Raw genomic sequence first — 19104 nt, 5'->3', positions numbered from 1 at the left:
GCTGGTGGTCGATAACCATCACAGCGAAACAGCAGCAAAAACAGCCTCCTGACTTAATGCTTAAACAGGAATAAGGGCTGTGATGACAAGAAAAAGAAGAGGAAGACAGGAGAGAGGAGATGAGAGATGGTGAAAAGAGAGACCAAGAGAAGAGTGGAGGGAGGGAAAGGGATGGGGGAGAAAGGGAGAAAAAAGAGAGAGAATATAAACTCAGAGCTATGTAATGAATTTATGCCTGGCTGGCAGATCTTTATAAGTTATTGGAAAAATAGCCGGGGCGGCGTATTGACACAGCTGGGCCTGAGATCAATACATTGAGAATGGGCAATACATTTTAATTTAAAACTGTTCAAACTTTAGCAGCAAATCCATGCGGCTCAGCGCAGCCTCTTGCCCCATCTAGGCTCACAGATACTTACACAGTCTCACACATAGATGTGAATACACACACACACACACACACACACACACACACACACACACACACATAAAGGGTTTGGTCGAGAAAGATAGCAACTCCATCTGCTTGATCACAGCACAAACACACAGAGCCACGAATAGAGCACACATTTACCAAGACAGCAGGAATTATAATTTTCTTTTCAACTCCTCAGATCAACACTCACAGAAACATACCTAAATTGGAGCTTAACTTTAGTTATCACGTAATATCTAACTTGTGTCTAAACGCAAAATTATCCAATGTTGTACTCAAATCAGTTGATGATATTCATGATAATATTGTGAGCCTCCCTGCCCAAATATACACACAGACAGCTGGATGCATGCTTACAGAAGTCTCTAAAGTCAATAAGCGCAGTGTGAAAGTTGCATCTGAAAACAACAACATGATTAGAAACCAATAGACAAACAAAACCACAATGAATTTCTTGCAGTCTTCAGGCACTTAAAAATATATTGACGAGGTTGCTTCAGGTGGGGAAACCAAACATTAGTAAAAAATAAAATAACTGAATGATATTCAAAGTTTCTTATTTCAAAAGGAGTTTTTTCAAATATTATCAAATCAAATGTAAACTTTGCATGTATCCCAAACACTACTTGAATCCTGAGTCTGTGTGGGTGAGTGTGAACCTACAGAGCACAATGGTCAGGGCGCATGTGCCTGTGCCTGTCTGTGTCTGTGTGTGTACTGTGTGCAAACACTTGCATGCATTATGAGTTATTTTTAGATAAACCAATAGCATCTGTAATTAAAGGACCAGTTTTACCGAGGGATGAGTAGGAGGGCACTTTCGACATCTGTTTTCATCCTGCTCAATTAGCATAATTAATTAACGTTAATCAATCCAAACAAATTATTTTTTAACACCCAGAATAAATCACTGCACATCTCTCCGTTTCTCAGCACTGATCCAGCACTCTACAAAGCATTCATTGATCACCCAACAAATGAGACAATGCAGGGCGATGAGGCTTATTGTATTGTATTCCTATTGCATTCTGCTGTCTGACTTCTTGCATCGTCCATCATTACTCAGTCAGACTGTGATAAGAACTTGAGATAAACAAAATTTATAAAAAGCTGGATGATGAACAAGGAGGAAGAACTTGCATGAACTAAAATGTTATTTTATTTTTCAGCATTTTTTACTTTAAGGAAATATGTCACAGCAAAAAGCAAAGAACATTAAAACAATAAGAAAGATACAGAGACATGTAGATGTGTCAACAGTCAACTTGAAAAAAAAAAAAAAAAAAGAAAAACGCAAATCAAAAAAGCGGGAAACGTAATCATTCTCTCTGCTTTGTGGTGATGTTAACAATGTGACACATCAAATGAAAAATGTATTGAAATGAGTATTCCAGCAGCCAGGAAAGTAAAAATGGATTCACCAACTTTAGATTTCTCTGAAACAACCAGGCCTCTGCCACACAGAGTGGAAAGAAGCCACATACATTTACTCAAGTATTTTAAAATACAATTTTGAGGCACAATTTTGAATCTTTCACCTTTAGAGAGATATATTTACTACCAACTTTTCATGTTAAGATTGTCATCTTTCAGATGTCCTTGAGTTTTTAGCAGTTCCTCTAATAGGAAGAACCATTTCTCCTAAACCTTTTGGAAGGACTCAGATGCATTGATCTTTGACAGTTGCTAAGACAAGGCTCAACAAAGTGATACAATAGTAAGTGATCAAGTTAGCCTTTAGTTTCTGTCTGCTCGTGTTAATTGATTTCATAATAGATCATTCAGATCAGACAACATGCTGGGTATTGAAGTCGATTGCATTGCAATTCTATCACTCTGCTCTGAGTTTTGGCCAAGCACAGAATAATGGTTTAAAAATCTGCACCTTACCGTCTTTGGCTGAAGCAAGACTTCTGAATTGAGCCTGAGAAAAGAAAAAAAAATCATTGTCAGAAGTATTGCTTGTCTTATCTTTTTGTTGTTCCTGTTGCTGCTTACCCCAAAAATGTTTAAATACAATGCACTTTTTCATTCTTATATTTTGCTTTTATTATTATGCAGGTGATATACTCAGAAGCTGTGTTTGATTTGCATGTTTACAGAAATATAAATATCACATCCCTTTCTCATGCTTACCTGTTTCCCATTAATATATTCATTTGCATAGAGTCCACTGCATTTTCTTTAAGTACAGAGGAATGTTTGGTTCTGTGCTGTTTGTGTTGGAGCTGTTGTAACTACCTCAAACCCTGGTGGTGGTGCATTAAGGTTTAGGCCTGTGGCATACTGGTATCTATACTATTTGGGCTTAATGAGTGAGTGGGGACAGGTGCAACTGCTTGACAGCTGAAATAACGATGGTCTAACGGTGGATACAGGGATTGTGGCAGATGTCATCAGACAGCAACAAGTTTGGGCAATGAACTTTTTTCTTTTTCTGAAGTGCCAGCTTGGCCATTTTTGTCTTGTTATGTAAAATAACAGTCAGCTTGTAATTATATGTTTGTTCTAAAACCCACTCAGGTATCAGTGATCAGCCCTCATTCTCACTTCCTGCACCTGTGATCAGTGTGTTTACAAACAGCAACAACAAATTCGGAATGGTATACCTTTAAGTTAAAGAAGGGTAAAACAATGACATCAGCAAGAAAGCGACTGCATATGAAAACACAAAATGTGCAAAGTGTACATTTTGCACTTCATAGACAGACCTTCGTTACTGCAACCCAGCGGTAATGCCATTTTAAGTGAAGTCAGCCATTGTAGAGAGGTGAACTTAATATAAACAAAAGAAAGTTGTTTGGAGGCATTTTGTGTGATTTGCTGTCAAATATAAGTCAAAGTGCAGATTTTTTTTGGTGAAACTTTCTTTCTTTCTTTTACAACCAAGTCACCAGGATAAATGCACTGAACATTTCTAAAACAAAACATTTCTTTACATTTCAACTTTGCATTTCTTAAGAATGATGCAAATAAGGTCTGGTTAGGTTTGCAAAAAAAAAACAAAAAAAAAACAAACCACCAGAAACACTTGGTTAAGAAATGATCACTGCCATTCCAGTTCCCTAGCTATCCAATGTTATCTGAATGAAACAGAGTTTGGAAACTTGTGATTACTCTTGTTATTGAAGAGTACTTCTAGTAGCTGCTGTAAAAAGGTGAGCCAACTAAGATATCCACACAAACACATAAGCAGATAAGCTCAACGCTGCACTCACACACAAACAGCAACCACTTTTATACCTGTAAGCATGGCTGTGTATGGCCCAGGGTGTTATGAAAAGACAAAGGCTGTTTCAAATGGACTTGGGACACTTGAACACCGTTGTCTGCGAACACCATCTCTCTCGCTCTCCAACACACACACCTCTAATACTGTTATACTGCTGTCAGGTTTTCAGTGCTGTGGGTTAATCAGAAAGGCAAGGGGAAGGCTGCTTTCTACTCACCACACTGCCACATTTATTGATTCCATTAACACACAAGCACATATACAGTCACACATTCACACACAAACGCGCACACACAAATTGACACCCATTTTCACCACAAGAACAGGCACCCATAACACCCCTTTAACTATTCTATTGGCCCCAAATAGATTTTCCCATTTTACGCTATAGAGGCAGGGGAAACACTGGAGCAGAACTGAAAGTGATATAAATGTATCAAAAAACAGATGAACAAACATTGGGGGAAGATTTATTACTGGGGATTTTAATAAAAATTGGAGGTGGATGAATTGATTTTGGTTTAAGGGAGGGTGTTATAAGGAACAATTTATCGGGATGGCCCAGGTAAGATGCATTATTTTCCGATTGTTATCTGGCTCCACTGTTTAAGGGGCTGATTTGTGTTGTGTATTGCATTTTATGGGTAAGAAGGAAAGGGGAACTTTCGATGATTTAGGTAGGATGTATTAATCAAAGGCAGCCAGTGTGAACCATAGATCGCCAGGAAAAGGAGGTACAGGTGACAGCTCATTCTGCTAAAGAATGTTTTGGAGCTGCACATCACCGCTTCTCAATTCCCTTTTCTTCTTCACACTTTCTCCATCTCCATCTCTCTCTTCCCTTTTCCATCTCACTATCATTCTTGCCTCATCATCAAAGTATTTTTCTCTTCGCTTCTTCTCTATCCATCCTCCCATAGCCGAGCCTGTTCTCCACAGTTCAGTGCATGCTTGGTTTTAATTTTATGAGACTGAGAGTAGCTTTTAGCCATCCATGCGGCAAATAAACGGGGGATTAGGAGTATTTAGTGTTTTCTTCATCCCTAAAAGCCTCATACTTCCTCAGTGCTCAGTGACCTTTGCTGCTGTCTCTGACATGTGAAGAGACAAGCACATTGTCATCAGGTTTACACATTTGCTCTGCTATCACTTGGTATGGTAATGCTTGTAAATGATGTAGTGTTTGCCTTAGTGCCAACTGCTTGGTTTCTGCTCTGCCTAGCTCATATTTAACTGCCTTTGTCCTGATCTCTTGAAGTGTTTTTCCTGCTTTTCTCTCTTTTGCTGTCACTTTCATTGTGGGTGTCTATTTTGAGGGTAAATGATGAAAACATGTAGACAGAAAACGAAGAAAGGAGGATTCCCCATCACCACCAACTTTAGTTCGTCATAGTCTAATCTGCTAATGTTTGAGTCCATATATATATATATATATATAAAAATTAAATAAATAGTCCTTAATTTCTTGTTGTTTATAGTGTTCATTTTTTAGAGTTCAATGAAAATTTAGACCAGTTTTTGCTTTTGGGATAAAATGAGTTAGAATAAAATATGATGACATCTATTTGGTTTGAAAATATGTGAAAAGAAATAAGAAATGTTGGCTACTTTGTTAAGTGAAATCATGGGACCTTCACCTCTATCCTCTATCTAAATCTGTAATCCACAACAAGCCCGAGCCAACACACTTGCACGTACACACACACACACAATGAAAGGCTATTTGGCCAGGCCAGTCACCTGTGGCCAGGGCTGATTCCTGTTGATTTGAAAGTTAGATTGGTTCTGTGAAGAATGAGGCTTTTTGGACGTAAGTGAGCAAAGTGTTGTGGACTATATACCTGTATTCCAGTAATCTGATTACATTATGTTCCCTATTAGAAATTTCTGTGGTTAAAAAATGATTGGATATTCCATTTAAAATTTGGAGGGTTAGTATTACAAAGCCAGTGAAATGAGATTAAATGTTATGTATTAAAATTTATTTTTACTCAGTAAAGCAATACTAACTGCAAAACAAAACTGGATATATTACACAATATCTTAAGTATCTTTTGGAGTAATCCAGTAGACTACTTTTACATTTATACAACACACTCTACGAAAACATTTTAAAGCAATCATAGCAATCAGTTAGTGGTAAATGGGAGTGGAAAAGCAAACCTATCAGTTGGGATAATGGCCAAAGGCCAAACCCAGTCAAAGACGCACAGTGAAACACAAATGCAAGTGTGTTGATGCGTGTTATGTGTGGTCACTGGTGACCAGTAAGTACTTTGAATTTAAAAGCATGGACAGGGTCATGTACAGACTGTGTAAAGGCAAGCAAAATGTGGCTACCACTACAGGCCTACACTGTCTGAAATGATAAACACGCTGAAAGGATCCAAAATTAAACTGCCAAATAGATTAAACAATTATCATCTGCACTCACATGGCAACATTCTTAAGACATATCCAGCATTCAAGGACCACAACAGTTTTGTTGTACTTCAGGTTTATCCTTCTTCATGAATTAGTTGGAGTGTTTAACATGTTAAATGTTTACACAAAGAAAGGAATATTACATGTTCTGAAGTGCAGTCATCATTTCACCAAGTTCATATACTTTCCTCTAAGTTAAAAAGTCACTGACACAGAGGAGCCTATGCACCAATGTAGTATGCTCGATATGGCAAAATAAGATTATTTATACAAATAAAGGAATAACCCAGTAATCTCTCTCTCTCTGTGTCTCTGTGTGAAAGGAGAAAATGAAATTAATATTCCCATAAAATAATGTTGACATAATGTTACTTGTCACTGTTTGTCCTGTAGTTGCTGATGGAGAGATGGAGAAGAGAGACAGCAGTAAAATATGGAGACAGAGAGAGAGAGAGAGAGAGAGAGAGAGAGAGAGAGAGAGAGAGAATAGAGAGAAAGACAAACGCGACAGCAGCAGGCAGCAGATGATGGAGAGGTGACCAGTATACACACCACACTGCAGGCACTGGTTCTGACAACTATGTGTATTTGAATATAAATGTAATATTCCAGCACATTAATTGTTAATAATGTTCCTGCTCTTCTGGGAAGGCTTTCCACAAAATTTTGACTGTGGGACTTACCAATTCATGCAATACAGTATTTGTGAGGCCTGATGCTGGACGAAAAAGCCTGGCTCACAATCTCTGTTCCAGTTCATCCTAGGTGTTTGATGTGGTTGAGGCCAGGACTCTGTGTGGGCCACTCAAGTTCTTCCAGACCAAACTCATCCAACCATGTCTTAATGCACCATGCTTTGTGCACTGGGTGTAGTCATACTGTGTGGTTAGAAGCATGGCATTGTCCAAAAGGTCTTGGTTTGCTGAAGCATTAAGATTTCCTTTCACTGGAAGTAAGGAGGCCAGCTCAACAGCCCCATACCACACCTGAATTCACTAATAAAGACATGTTATAGTATTGATTATTGAATTAGTCTGTACAGTATATTTTGTTTTGACTGAGTAGTCTATTAATAGAATTAACATCCATCCATCCATTTTCTATACCGCTTATCCTTCAGGGTTGAGGGGGGGTGGAGCCTATCTCAGTTGACTACGGAGTACACCCTGGACTGGTCACCAGTCAGTTGCGGGGCCAACACACAGACACACACTCACACCTAGTGGCAATGTAGAGCAGCCAATTACTCTAACATGCATGTTTTTGGGATTGTGGGAGGAAGCCAGAGAAAACCCACGCAGGCACAGGGAGAACATGCAAACTCCACACAGAGGGGCCCAGACCGGGATTCGAACCTGAAACTCTATTGCTATGGAGAACAGTGCTAACCACTGCACCATCGTGCCGCCCTGAGAATTACCAACAACTACAAATAAACATCATGGACCTCTGTAGTCTGTGAATCGTGTTCAGGGGCCCATAGGGGCCAAAGGTCAAGGTCTTTATGGGGAAAGACCACATGCTCTGAAACAAAGGAATGTAATGCACATTATTCCCCCTTTTGATTTTATCTCGCACTGTTTGTGTTTGTCACACAAAAGATAGCCAGGCAATTATGAGATCATTCAGGAAGTAAAAAAAGCTTTTGATGGTTGTTGTGACAGTGGGATGTGGTTTTGATATCAGTGTGGGATTTGAGGCAGAGGCTTGTGGTGGCATTATAGGCCCAGCTGCTGTCAGCTGGTAAATAGTGCCTACTTCTCTTAATCCATTTTGCAGACAGGCCGGAAGTTTGTTTTTCCTGTGACCATTCAAGTTGGCAGTATACCTAACTGTTTAATAATAGAATTAGGGTACACAACTCCAACAGAAGAAAATGTACCCAGATGTAGTACATTTACGCTTAAGATCTGACTGGGGGCAGAAAAGCGAAGGATTAAAGTTGTCTCCATGATGGCCTCCTCTGTACAACACAGTGGCTCTCCGGGAAAATAACTTTACCACAAGACGTTTCCTGCAGCCTATACAGATGATGTCATCATTGTGGCTGACAAGTAGGTGCAAGGTCTGCAGATGGTGGCTGTGGTCCTGGAGTCCCCAAGGCAGGGCTCACGGCCAACCCCTAAAAAGTGTCTAATTGGGCGGGGGGAGATTCAGTATCTGGGGAACCTTTTGGCCCAAAGGCAGGTGCACCCCCACCAAGATAAGTCCATTGCCATTACCACCTGCCTGAAGTCTTAAAAATGAGGCGGTTAACATAGGTAGCACAGCTTCTGGCTGCTAGTGCTTCATTCTCAACATTTTGGTGTTGCCCAGTCCTATGACCAAGTGAGTGAGTTGACAGAACAGATGTGCGATGATAGCAAACATGAACATCAGTCTGTCCTGCTTTCACATTGCACCAGCCCTGCATCTGTCCAGGACGTGCAGTTTACTGAAGCCACTATAGAAATACAGTAATGAGTACAATGTGCATTATACTGCAGGAAAAAAAAAGAAAAAAAAGAGCTGAACACAACTTCAGCAATCATGCAAAAAAGAACTTTGCAACATATGTAGGTACAGATGACAGATGTTCACACAAGAAGAGATTCAATTAATCATCAAGTCATTCCACATGTCAAAACCTCAACTACACAAAGCCCAATGTATCTGAGCCAGAACCACTATACATTCCTGCGTGTGCATGTATGTGAGTGTGTGTGCATGTGTGTGTCCCTGTTTGTGTGTCAGGGCTGATTGCTCTTGACTTCATTAATCTTTGCAGTGTGGTTATGATTAGCTCTCTGAGGCATGCCAGAGGACATCTGACACACACAAGCTCACACACTCACTGTCAGGTCTGGCCACCTCTCCAGCCTGTCTCTGTGACGGTCCAACCAATTAGCTGGGAGTAAAGAGAAATAGACTAGCTCCTGTGGTGACAGGACAGGAGAGCGACAACAGCATGCTAAAGGTTTATTAGAGATAAGTGCACAGTTGTACTCCAAGAATAACTGAACAAAAAGAAATGAAAACAGTGGGCTGATTTCATTGGTTTGCATTTTTCACTGTTAGGGTTTGTGAAGAACTACGTGATCCTACAGTTCTCAAATTTATTGTTTAAAAAAATGAACTTATAATCATTGTGTGAGACACCCATATGTTTATTCACCCAGTTTGTTGCCGTTGCTTTTAACATTATATGTTATGTGCCATTTGTGCTTTCAGTAACGGTTGGGTTCAGCATGTCTATTTAGAGCAAGTTATTAAAAATGAGATGCAAGAGGAGAGAGAGAGAGGGAGAGAGAGAGAGAAATTATGTCAAACATGTCGAAGAGGAGACAAAGGCAAACAGTCACGTGCAACAAAATCAAAGCAAAGACAAGCAAAACAAAGACAAAGATAAAGCAAGTATGCAATACCAACCAGACAAGGAAAGCAAAAGACTGAATCAGAACAAGAGAGCAAGAAGAGAGCAGGAAAAGAATGTAAAAAGGGGATGAGGGCAGATGAAAAGAACAAGTGAAGTGTAAGTGGTGAAGTGCTACAGAGGGGTAGATGACGGAGAACCCTCAGATGCATGCCTACACCCTGCCATGATCAGAGTATACACTGGATGATTTATTTTCCCACTCCAATATTGAGCCCCTGAAAAAAAAAAAATCTCCATTCCATTAAACTACTGAAGGTTTTATTTTGAAAGGAAGAAGTGATTGTGGGTGTGGATGTGTGGGGGTAAAGGAATGTCCATCAGATGTGGCAATCATGCAACAAAAAATGTCTCTCCTTATCGTTTCTCTCTTCTTCTCCTCTGCTCGCTGATTTCCCTCCTTTCTATTAGAAGTATAATGGCTACACAGATGTAACAAAAACGTAATTGCTTCCAAATAAGAAAAACTTATGACAAACTACTGGATCCACATTCACTAAGCCTTTGTTTCTCATGCATACCGTGCCTGTGTTTTTAAATTAAACTTGAATTTGAGCTGCAACTACACCACGGTTATTGTATTCTTTAAAACCTCTTGAGGTCACCTCACCTCTTGTTAATCTCTTTTACCTATGTCCATCTCACTTTGCAGTATAATTGTGACAGAAGTACAACAGACATTTGACTACTTCTACCACTCAGACTTTAGTTGCAACCAAAATACAGTAAAAGTTTTGATATCAAAATTTTAATTTAAAAATCTTTTGCATTTAGATTTTTTCCAAACCAATTTCACATTTGTAATTCTGGCCTTGAGCGTCTACAGAGAAAACATGCTTCCTGAATCTGTGTGTGTGTCAACACAGACAGCCAAATGACAAATTGTTGAAAAGAAAAATGAGAAGAGTAATGATGGAACAATAATGCCACATGTGTACTGTAGCCTGAGTGTGTGCGTGTGTGTGTGTGTGTGTGTAAGTGTGGTGATGAATCTCTCATTGTGACAGTGGGGCCGGCAGCAGCGAATGTCCTTCTGGGTGGGACACACACACACACACACTTGCACGCGCACACCCACACACACACACACACACAGGGAGACACGCATACACAGATGGAAGCGACCACACTAATGGATCACCCCTGTCTGCACACAATCCGCCACAAATAATGATGAACCACCCCTGCATTAAACTATTTTACACAATGCTCAATTCATTACTTCTCTCTCTCTCTCTCTCTCTCTCTCTCTCTCTCTCTCTCTCTCTCTCTCTCTCTGCGGGTATAGGTGAGCTAATACAGGTATGATATTTCTCCTCTACCAGCACAATCATAGTTTTTATCCATTAGTAGGATATTAGGATGGGGAATGAGGAGAGGTGGGAGGGAGGGGATGGATTGGAGAGGGAAAAAGTGATGGCTTCAAATTGGTTTAAAAGCATTGCCACTGTAAAAAGTAACCATGGCCCTGGGCAGAAAATATGAAGGAGCAATTTGTTTTGCTAAGAAGACCAGGGGCATCGGGCCTTTTCAGGCCCTAGGTATGCTTTTGGTTTGAAGGGCCCCTCCATATTTTTACTCACGCTTTAGTGTTACACACATGACATTAGCTCAAACTGAAAGTGCGTTAATGACTTTCTGGCGTTATCCCTGTGTGCGTAATAAGGAATTTTGAAAAACAGAGAAAATAAGGCCTAGGGTGGAAAAAAAAACAGAATTCTGCAAAGATCCAATAAAACATTAATGAAAACAACCCCCTTTTATAATTGTTCTTGTCTTTAAAATGAACAATAAATTTATTCTGAACCTATTGTTATTTATCTAATGAGTGACATATTTTACCTTTAATTGGAGAGGAATTTGGAACAGGAACCTCATTGTGACCCACCCAAAAACTTTACGACTTTGTCAAGAGAGATATCAGAATTTTGTATCCTTTATATTGTTTTAATTAACGTTTTCTCACTATTTAATGACAGAATGGTTCATAGCACCTCTACAAATTATACATTTAGTTATCAGGATAGAAATTTGAATTGGCATTAAATTAACATACAGTACTGTACAAATGAAGAAAGGGTTAGGGTCCCAGCCCATACAATGTTTGGGCCATTTTTTTCTTGCCAACATGTGGCACTTGACATTCTTAAATATTGAGCTGGTGTTGGCACCAGGTGCCACCAGACATTATGCTGCCAAAAAAAATCCCAAAATAATTTTTTTTTGCAAAGGAAACAGCGATGCCATGTAATTTTTTATTGCTTGCTGATGCTCTGAGCCAACCAGAATCAAAATAAAGTAGAATTATTCATCATACAAACATACATATGAGTTGAACATAATATTCTTTACTTGGTTTCAGCCTAACTGATTCTCAAAAACATTTAGTCATTAATATTTTGTGGATTATTTGCTTTGTTTTGTTTGTTTCTATTTAATTTGGTTTATGAGTGAAATGTTTCAGAAAAAGCAGTCACAGTAATTTTACACCAAATCAAGATGCTTTGAGGTACAAGGCTATTAAACAAATACGACATCGGGTGATAGAACGACTTTAAAATCGCTGATCAAAATCTCCTCTTTTGTGTAAAATATATTTTCCAGCCTCACTTTGCTCAGTGTGGGAGAGAAGAGAAGAAAGAGTCATTATGGATTTCAATTAAGTGATCCCTGGGCAGAGAGGGATGCGTCAGAGTGGGGGAATTAATGTGCTGCGGACAGATGTTTAATAATAATGGCCGAACTGGTCCTGCCGAGGAACACACATTCCATCCGCCGCGCCCTGCTGTGGCCGTTGGAACACCCCCCCACCACCACGCATACACACACACGCACACAGACAGACAGGCCCGCATACACGGACTCTCACATATAATCACTCATACACTGACACGCACAATAGTGATTCATACACATGTACTGTGCAGAGCAATATGTGACAGTCACACACACACACACACACACACACACACACACACACATGTACCCACTGGTGTCACCACTGGCTTGTGTGTGCGTCTGTGTGTGTCTTTATGACCAGTGCTGGCCACAGCGCATATGGCCCTCATTTAGGAACAATGGGCATGGAGAATGACTGGTTGGATGAGCTTCCTGACTGTGAGAGGTGACTGGAGGCATGTTAAATGACATGCCCCGTATGGAGAGATGGAGTGAGAGACAGAGACGGAAGGAGAGATAGGGAGAGAGAGGTTATACATGGGTAATCCTCGATAAGGAATTATTGCCTCACAACAAAACTGTTTTGATTGAGAATGGACCGAGGAAAGGAAACAGAAAGCAGAAAAATGTAGAGGCGGGTAAAAGTACAGAGAAAGAGAGATGAAAGTGGGAGATAGCTAAAGAGATGAAAGGGGATGAACTTGATGGAAGAGTGTATTACAAGAGGAGAGGAAAGTGAAGAAGATGATGGTCTGACTGGGTCTAGAAGTGGGTCATTAGACAGTGTGTAAACAACATGCCTTTTTATGAAGTGCTCTCACTCCTTCTGTCACAGAGTCATTCCTGGTGACACCCAATCAGTGTTGGGGCAGGACAAATGGCTTCCAGTCGTCCTTACAGTCTTGTCAAAAACAACACTTCTCTAAAAATCTCTGTCTGTCTCACTCACATACGTTGTTCATACTGTCTTGTCACAACAGCATTTCTCTGGTAATTACCAGGGTAGCCGCCCTCCTGCCGCCCCTCGATGGATGGGCTGAGCCACCACAGGTTCGCCCCTCCAGCCATAACTCTACCTAGGACATCTGCCTGCCGCTCTTCAACACTGTGTTGGCTGTCAGACTGCAAATTGGCCCGAGAGAAAGACAGAGAGAGAGGAAAAGATACTTAAACAAGCACACTGCCTTGCTCACAGAGATGTAGGAATGCTGGTGAAGACATGAAAGAGTACGGACACAGTCACACTCACACACTCACTCACTTTCACTGTCATTTGCCTGTCTCTAAGGAGTAATTTATAATACAGACAGTCTTTTCCTCTGACCATTGGCCAGACAGATATCTTTCCTTGCACATATACGCAAGTCCATGCATGTACGCACACACACCCTGCTGAAGTGATCATTTTGACAGGCGAATGTGGCTAAAGGGGAGTGACGAGGAGGGGAATAAGGAAGGAAGAGTGTGGGGAGAAATAAACTGATAACTGCATGATGAAGGGTGATAACGTCAGGAAAGGAAGTGAAATGGATGGAGGGATGGATGGAAGAAATGAGGCAGCTGGCAGATCAATACTCAGATCCACAATCTGCATCCAGAAAGCAGGCATTTTCTTAATGTCTTTTCTGTGAACCCCCCACCCCCCTTGCTGTTCCAGTCTAATAATGGCATTGTATTTCTGTGTCAGTACAGTAGGCCTGGATAAGGTAAGGAAGAAGCACAGGAAACTAAATAAACAAAACAAAATAAACATGATGGCCTGTAGTGCACTATTATATTACGGACAACAAAGTATTTCTTTAGTTTTGGTGTTTATGATTTATCATGGAGACAACCAAATGGTAAATAAGGCTTTTTGAAAAAATAAATATTATACAATATGCTGACCCAATCCTGACATCAACAATTAAAATATGATAGCTAGCTATTAGCCTTCATTTCTTTATGTCTGTAATTAAAAAGATGACAACACCATAACATTTTTTTTAATTGGTTACATAAGGTAAGCAGGTGCCTGTAACCTAATAATAATAACCTAATAATGTCGACAAGTTTATTCTGTTACATTAACAGATAGCATAATTGTTGTGTGTTTAGTGTCTTTTGTTGTTGTTGGTGTTTATTGTTGTTGTTACGATAGGCAGTTTAATCATTGCTAAAAAGGAAAATTCCTACCTTTTTGGACGCTTTGAACGTATCTCCATCACCTTGTCAACTGTTGTCAAGACAGCGTGTAAACTTTGGCTTGAGTTGACATGGCGGAGCAGTTGAAAATTAAAAGTCAAGTAAAAGAGTTCCAAAAAGAATACGTCTGCAGAAACTGGTATGTATGTATTGCATAGCTATATAAGTACGTTTTATTGAGTTATGAAAAATTATTGTGGCTGTTGCTGAGCGGTTTGGCAGCCAAAGCCAAATCATTACACCAGTTAGCTAACTTTGCCCATGTTCTTGGCAAACTAGCATGCTTGCGCACTACTAGCATAACATGAACAATTTTGTGAGAGGGCTCCCAGCTTATCCTACAGCAGAGGATGAGTCTTCACCAAGTAAAACCATATATCCCCCTCATCTTCACCAGTACAACGATGGGTAACGAGGAGAACCTACAGTGTGTTGTGTATCTGAAAATGCTAGCTTCTGACTGTTTGAAACCGAACATGTTGAGACGCCACTTGAAGACAAAACATCCGGAGCTCAAAGACAAGCCAGTTGATTTTTTCAAATAAATGAATGAACGAATAGATTAATACTGCCGTGCACAACATAGTCACTTTACTAAAGCTGCATCTGCACCTTCAAATGCTCAACTCGCCTCGTATGAAGTTGCTTAGCACACTGCAGCCGAGGAATTAATGCTTCCCTCGGCTAATTGATATGGTTTCAACAATGAGTGACGAAGCAACAGGGCGAAGTCAATTCATTTGGCTGATGGATTGACTGATGAATGAATTACAATGTTTAAAATAAATTCTTGAAAATTTTCTCATCTAAACTGGACGCAGAAAAAGTTTGGGAACCACTGTGTTAAGTTTTATCTAACGCTGTTTTCACGCTTCACTTACTAACAAACACCCATTCAAATACAGATGTGTGAATGTATACAAATTTGTTTTAGCAAAGATGTCATGTTTTGGTGAAGGTGGTGCTGTAGCATCTATTTTTAATTTAACCTGTAACGTTAGATTGTGCTTTGTAATCTAAAGTACCCACAGAGCAAACAACATGGGACCTATAATAAATTTCAGTCGTACAGATATTATTGTAACATTAATATGCAATATTACAGCGAGATAATGAAGCTAAAGTACTGTTTATGCATCTGTGCACCATAGCCAAGCTGAGGAGAGCAGACAGAAGGAAAATCAGGCTGCCATCCGGATTCAGAGCTGGTTCAGAGCTTGCAAGGTGCGGGCTTACCTCAGGTAGGTCATAATGTGTGCTGCATGTGTGTGTTTTGTCCAGTTTGCATCTGTAAATGAGAAAAATAGACTTTGGGTACTCCTTCAAATGCCATAGGCGAAAAAGAATACAAGCCTTAATATTTTATGTACCAATTTGAGGTTTGCTGTTTCCTTCAGGCAAGAGTTAATTTCAAGGGAAACCCTGATACTAACTCAGTCTCATAATTATCCCACTTCTAGAGCTTTGCAAATGGCCTAGAGGAATAAATGTCGCTTGTACTCTGGGCACACACAGAGAAATGAATGTCCCTATCTCTGCTCGTTCCTATACTGTGACCCCAGCACCACTCTGCAGGGTCACCAGACAAACTTCCAGACAGTAGGTTAATTCAGATTACTTTAGTTAATTGATCAATGCGTTAAGTGGATAATTAGCAACAATTTTAGCTGCCTAAGTGCAACTCGGGGGCTGTGCTTTCCCCACTATAAGCATTGATTTTCTGGGCATATGAATGGCCTTTTGGAAATTGATGGCCTCATTGGAGGCAGAAAATCGCAGTGGACTTGCATTTAGAGTATGTTTGAAGATGAATACAAATGTGTGCCGCCGACTAAAGCGGGTGAAAAGCTCATCAGACATGATCGAAAAGCTTGGAGGAACAGAAATGTTCTGTGTGTGTGTGTGTGTCTTTGTGAGAGTATGTGTTTGTAAGTGTAATGTCTCCCTGACCTTTTGATTCAAGTGCTTTACAACCTAACATTTGTTTGCAGAACACAAAACCACTCTTTTCCTTATTTTTTTAAAGAGATTACAGTTTATTACAGCAGTAGTGATTTGAGGAAATTTAATTTAATTTTTAATTAAATTGCAGTTCATGGGGGAACGCAATTCTTTTAGCGTTTTGCTTTTAGTATTTTTAACATGCAGCACCCTCATATTTCTGGCACATTTAATTTTCTCGCTTTTTACAACATAGGTTTTTGTTTATTTTGTTCTCAGATCATTTATGAGCATAAACAAACTAAAGATCTAGCAAAAACAATTTAATTTCTTTCCTTCTGTATGTATCTTTATTTCAACTACTGAAAATAAACATCCATTCCTCTCTCAAAATGACTTTTTTTTAACAGCCATCTGCACAAGAAGGCAATCATTATACAGAAGATATGGCGGGGCTTCACAGCAAGGGCACGTTTCAGACAAATGGTGAAGGTAAGCCAGCGCCTGGAACGGCTATAGATATATTGATTATGTTATGATAGCATGATAGCATGCATTAGAATTCAATTGCTATATTCCTAAGTCCCTGCGTCTGACCTTAAGAGATATAATTCACTCATTACACATTGGGAAATTAACACTTAAGAAATATGATGCAATATGATAAGGAATCCCATCTATATCGCAGCTCCTGGGATGTATATGCAAAGAGTAAAGAGAGGAATAGAGAGAAGGAAAGAGTAGAGGAGTTTGTGTGTGTGTGTGTGTGTGTGTGTGTGTGTGTGTGTGCATGCTTTAGTAAAACAAGGCCCCATTTTCAGCATATTGCCTCCAACTGCTTCTTAATTGAACAGATTGTTGATACCGGATCCAATACCCAGTGCTCTCACGTATAATTTTCCCCTGGATTGAGTTTTGTAAACGTATCACAACAAGCTATTTATCATGCCTGTAAATTGACTGTTTGCTAAAGCATAACTGCCAGCCGCCGTTTGGGAGGCGTTCAAGAAATGGAAAGGGGGAGTAGATGATGGTGGTGTGGGGGGGCTTAGGGGTGTTGAAATAAACGATGAAGGATGTGTCACAACACACATATGGGCTTAAAAGAGGCTGTTTGGTCTCATTTGGAAACAGACGAGCGCTAATTTGAATCACTCAGAATTGCCACAGTGCACTATTTTGAATTAGCCCTGAGAGATTCTGTTTTTCCCCTCCTCTCTCTCTTTTTCTCTCCCTCTCTGTCTTTCTCTTTCACTCTTGTGGACCTTATCATGTGTAATGTGACGTGCACAAAGCCTCATCTCAAAACATCAAGCTGAATTTACAACCTCCTTTCAAGTCTTTGTCTTCCTTCTCTTTTCTCTCCTCCATCTCTTCCCTGTCATTATTAAAAAAGACGTGTTGAGATATGAATCCCTTTTATAGCCGACTCTCCAGTTTGCTCCTGAAATGTGCCCCCAGTGGTTGGCCATCACGTTCGGTGTGCGACGGCTCGTTGAGTGCGCCACTGAATATTCCGTGGCCTTTTGTTTGTCACTTCTGGCAGTGCTGTCATTGATTATGAAATCCAGAGGAGAGCGTTTGGCCGTCATACATCTCCATTAGCTCGCTGCTTGACTACCATAGATTTTCTTGGCCCTTGTCTGCGTTGGTGTATTAAGAGAGTACTGTCCTCCCCTTGATACCAAGTCCCGTTAACTACTCTCTCCCTCCCTCCCTCCCTCCCTCTCTCTCTCTCTCTCTCTCTCTCTCTCTCTCTCTCTCTCTCTCTCTCTCTGCCTGTCTCTCCCTGTCTCTCCCTCCATCTCCCTGACTTTTTGTCTTGTTCCTCTTGTCTCTCTTGCTTGCCATCTCTCCTTTCCTGCCCACCCCCACCCCCCCTCCTCCTTCCTCTCTACAGTGGCCCTATCTGTGCTGCCTCTGTGCAATGTATTATGTATAAAGAGCTCTTTATCTTTGACGCCTGCTGTGGACAGATCAGAGGCCTGGGAGACAAGATGTAACGCCATCTTTTCCTTTGTGTTCACAGGCGGCATATTTTATCATGAAGATGAATTTCTACGAGGAGATGGCGGTCAGGGTAAATATCGCTACAGTGTCTTGTTTTAGCAAATGGAGTGTCATGGTGGGCGACACTCTTTTCTCTGTGTGTGCTGTGATTGGAAGGCCCCATGAATGAACAGACTGTAAGCACGATATTGCAAAGATTGTCCGTCACACAGACTTTTTATACATGTGTCTTTTTTTCCTCACTTTTTAAAATCATTTAGGTCTAATAATCAGATATAATACACGAAACAAAAAAAATCTGAACATGCTTTTTGCTATTCTAAATTGACTTATAATTTTGTTTCAACACATTACACATTAGTTGGTCCAAAAACATTGTCCACTTTACATTTATAAATTCAAACCTCGTTACAGTTATTCACGGTACTTGGTAAGAGGCCCATCAATTTAAGTGTATTCTAAAACCTTTATCCTTTATCTCGACATCTGGCTTGTATCTCAGGTCAGCAACATTTATTTATTTATTTATTTTTTATCCCGTGAGCAGTTACTACTGTCCAACCCATAAATCATAACACTGTGTCTGTGACTGATACTTTGACACTTTTACACAAGGATATTGCACAGAAACCTTATATTTTTACAATTCCATATAGCCTACTCTTTTGACAAACAGTTTCAGTTTCTGCCTAAACCATTAACAGGGTTTACAGGCTAACAAAAAAACCCTCAAAACAATCCACTAGCATTTATTGAAGAGGGTGTGTCGCTGTCCAGCTGGACAGA

At 40.1% G+C, this 19104-nt stretch overlaps 1 protein-coding gene across 1 annotated transcript in view; it reads left to right on the top strand.

Annotated features, from left to right (window-relative positions):
* The first annotated feature begins 14370 nt into the window (after positions 1-14370).
* The window catches only part of spata17 (spermatogenesis associated 17), a 35456-nt gene continuing 30722 nt past the window's right edge, over positions 14371-19104 (top strand). The window contains exons 1-4 of the mRNA XM_046383502.1: positions 14371-14506; positions 15519-15608; positions 16719-16800; positions 18338-18388. Coding sequence (XP_046239458.1) covers positions 14439-14506; positions 15519-15608; positions 16719-16800; positions 18338-18388 — 291 coding nt within the window. The 5' untranslated portion in view covers positions 14371-14438. The remainder of the gene's footprint in view (positions 14507-15518; positions 15609-16718; positions 16801-18337; positions 18389-19104) is intronic.

This window comes from Scatophagus argus, chromosome 1 (genome assembly GCF_020382885.2).
Source record: "Scatophagus argus isolate fScaArg1 chromosome 1, fScaArg1.pri, whole genome shotgun sequence".
Lineage (NCBI taxonomy): Eukaryota > Metazoa > Chordata > Actinopteri > Scatophagidae > Scatophagus > Scatophagus argus.
This window is presented reverse-complemented; position numbering and strand designations above follow the sequence as displayed.